Source organism: Phaethon lepturus, unplaced genomic scaffold, assembly GCF_000687285.1.
Source record: "Phaethon lepturus isolate BGI_N335 unplaced genomic scaffold, ASM68728v1 scaffold29296, whole genome shotgun sequence".
NCBI lineage: Eukaryota > Metazoa > Chordata > Aves > Phaethontiformes > Phaethontidae > Phaethon > Phaethon lepturus.
Window position 1 is genome coordinate 3,294 of NW_010546036.1, and position 1,598 is coordinate 4,891.

The 1,598-nt window shown below is 61.9% G+C and overlaps 1 protein-coding gene across 1 annotated transcript in view; it reads right to left on the reverse strand.

Annotated features, from left to right (window-relative positions):
* SRC (SRC proto-oncogene, non-receptor tyrosine kinase) overlaps positions 1-1,598 on the reverse strand; it is a gene marked incomplete at its 5' end in the record, with an annotated part of 4,851 nt that overhangs the window by 2,694 nt on the left and 559 nt on the right. Inside the window, one exon of the mRNA XM_010289176.1 lies at positions 1,279-1,382. Within this exon, the coding sequence (XP_010287478.1) occupies positions 1,279-1,382 (104 nt within the window). The remainder of the gene's footprint in view (positions 1-1,278; positions 1,383-1,598) is intronic.

Genomic DNA, 1,598 nt, shown 5'->3' on the forward strand with positions numbered 1-1,598 from the left:
AAAAGGGGCTAATGCCCCCTCCAGCCCCCGAGACCCGCCGGGTCCTTCTTGCTGGCAACACGCGGTGTGTAGCACCGTTGCCGCTTCCCCCGTAACCAACGCTGCTCTTGGATGGGATGAGCAGGGTCCACCGCGGCTCAGAGGAGCTGGCACCACCGGGACAGTCCGTGCCCCCCAGGCTGGCACCGAGGAAGAGACCCTGCTGCATTTGGGGGGCCCAGCGGGCAGGAGGGCGAGCAGCCCTCCGGGACACAGGGACAATCCCGGCTCCAGCAGCAAAGCCCCCCTCAAGCAGGGGCAAGGACCGGACGGGAGGCAGGCTGGGGCGAGCTGCTGACCCACAACCCCAACATCTCGGCATCTCAGAGGGGAGCCAAGGGGCCGGTGGGCCCGATTCCCCCCTCCACAAATCCCACCGTGGGCATCGCTTTGGGTGCCCGTCTCTGCTCTGCCCACTCGAGAGCAACACCGTGCTGCTGGGGCCACAAACAACACAAGGGAAGATTTATGCCACAGCTTGAGTGAAACATTTCCACTGGAATAAAATAAATAGCAGTGAGTTCAAGGCATCAAAACAGAGAGGAACATCAAGGTGCTTTTCCCAAAGGTGCATTTGGAGCCAAGCTAAACCACGTTTCCAGGTAAGAAGGAGCATCCTCAAGCAGCCAAACCATGAGGATCAAAACTCACACTTTGGGGAGGCACAAAACAAGTGTAAAGTTGCTAGACTTGAAAGAAGGACCTGAAGATTCATCACTGCCTCTGCCTGGTTGCCCAGGAAGCACATGTTCAAGATTCTGCCACTATATAGGGACCGGGAAAAAAATGCATCATCTACTTGGTGGGGTAAAAAAAAAAACAAAACAGGAAAACAGAGCATCCTGCCTGGTGGTCCGGCTGGAGCTGGTGGGGCACCCGGCTCCCCCCCTGCCCCCCCCCCCCCCCCCTGCCACGAGCTGAACCACCTCTCTGAAGGGCGACCGCTGGGCGGGCAGTGGTGGGAGAGAAGCGGCCGCGTCCCTGCGGGCTCGGTGGCGTAACGGCACGCTCGGCATGGAGACGTCACCGGCGATTTAACGGGTGTGTCAGCACCTGCTCCCTGGGGACCAGCACCGGCAGGGGAGACCCCAAGAGGCTGCCCGTGCTGAGGGACATTGGTGGGGACCCCAAATATTGGCTCCTGTCTCCAAGGAATGACTCCTTCTACTTCTCCCTCCCCGTGCGCCTAAGCTGGGGGAACCGGGGTCCCCCAGGCTGGCTCCCCCCGGCCCCACTCACCTTTTGTGGTCTCGCTCTCCCGGACCAGGAAGGTCCCTCGGGGGTTTTCGGGGTTGAGCAGCAGCCGCTCAGACTCCCGGCGAGTGATCTTCCCAAAATACCACCTGCAAGAGCAAGGCAGCAGCTCAGCACCCGGCACTCACCCGCCCCCTCCATTGCCTTTCCAAGCAGCGGGCTCAGCCCCGGCCACCCCCGCTGCAGATTTCGGAGACCATGGGCTACGTCCCTGGGCTCGGGCACCCCGGGGTGCACCGTGCCCCCGTACTGCCCGGGCTGGGTGTCGCGCGAGGAGCAACGCTGCACCACACCCCACAAAATGC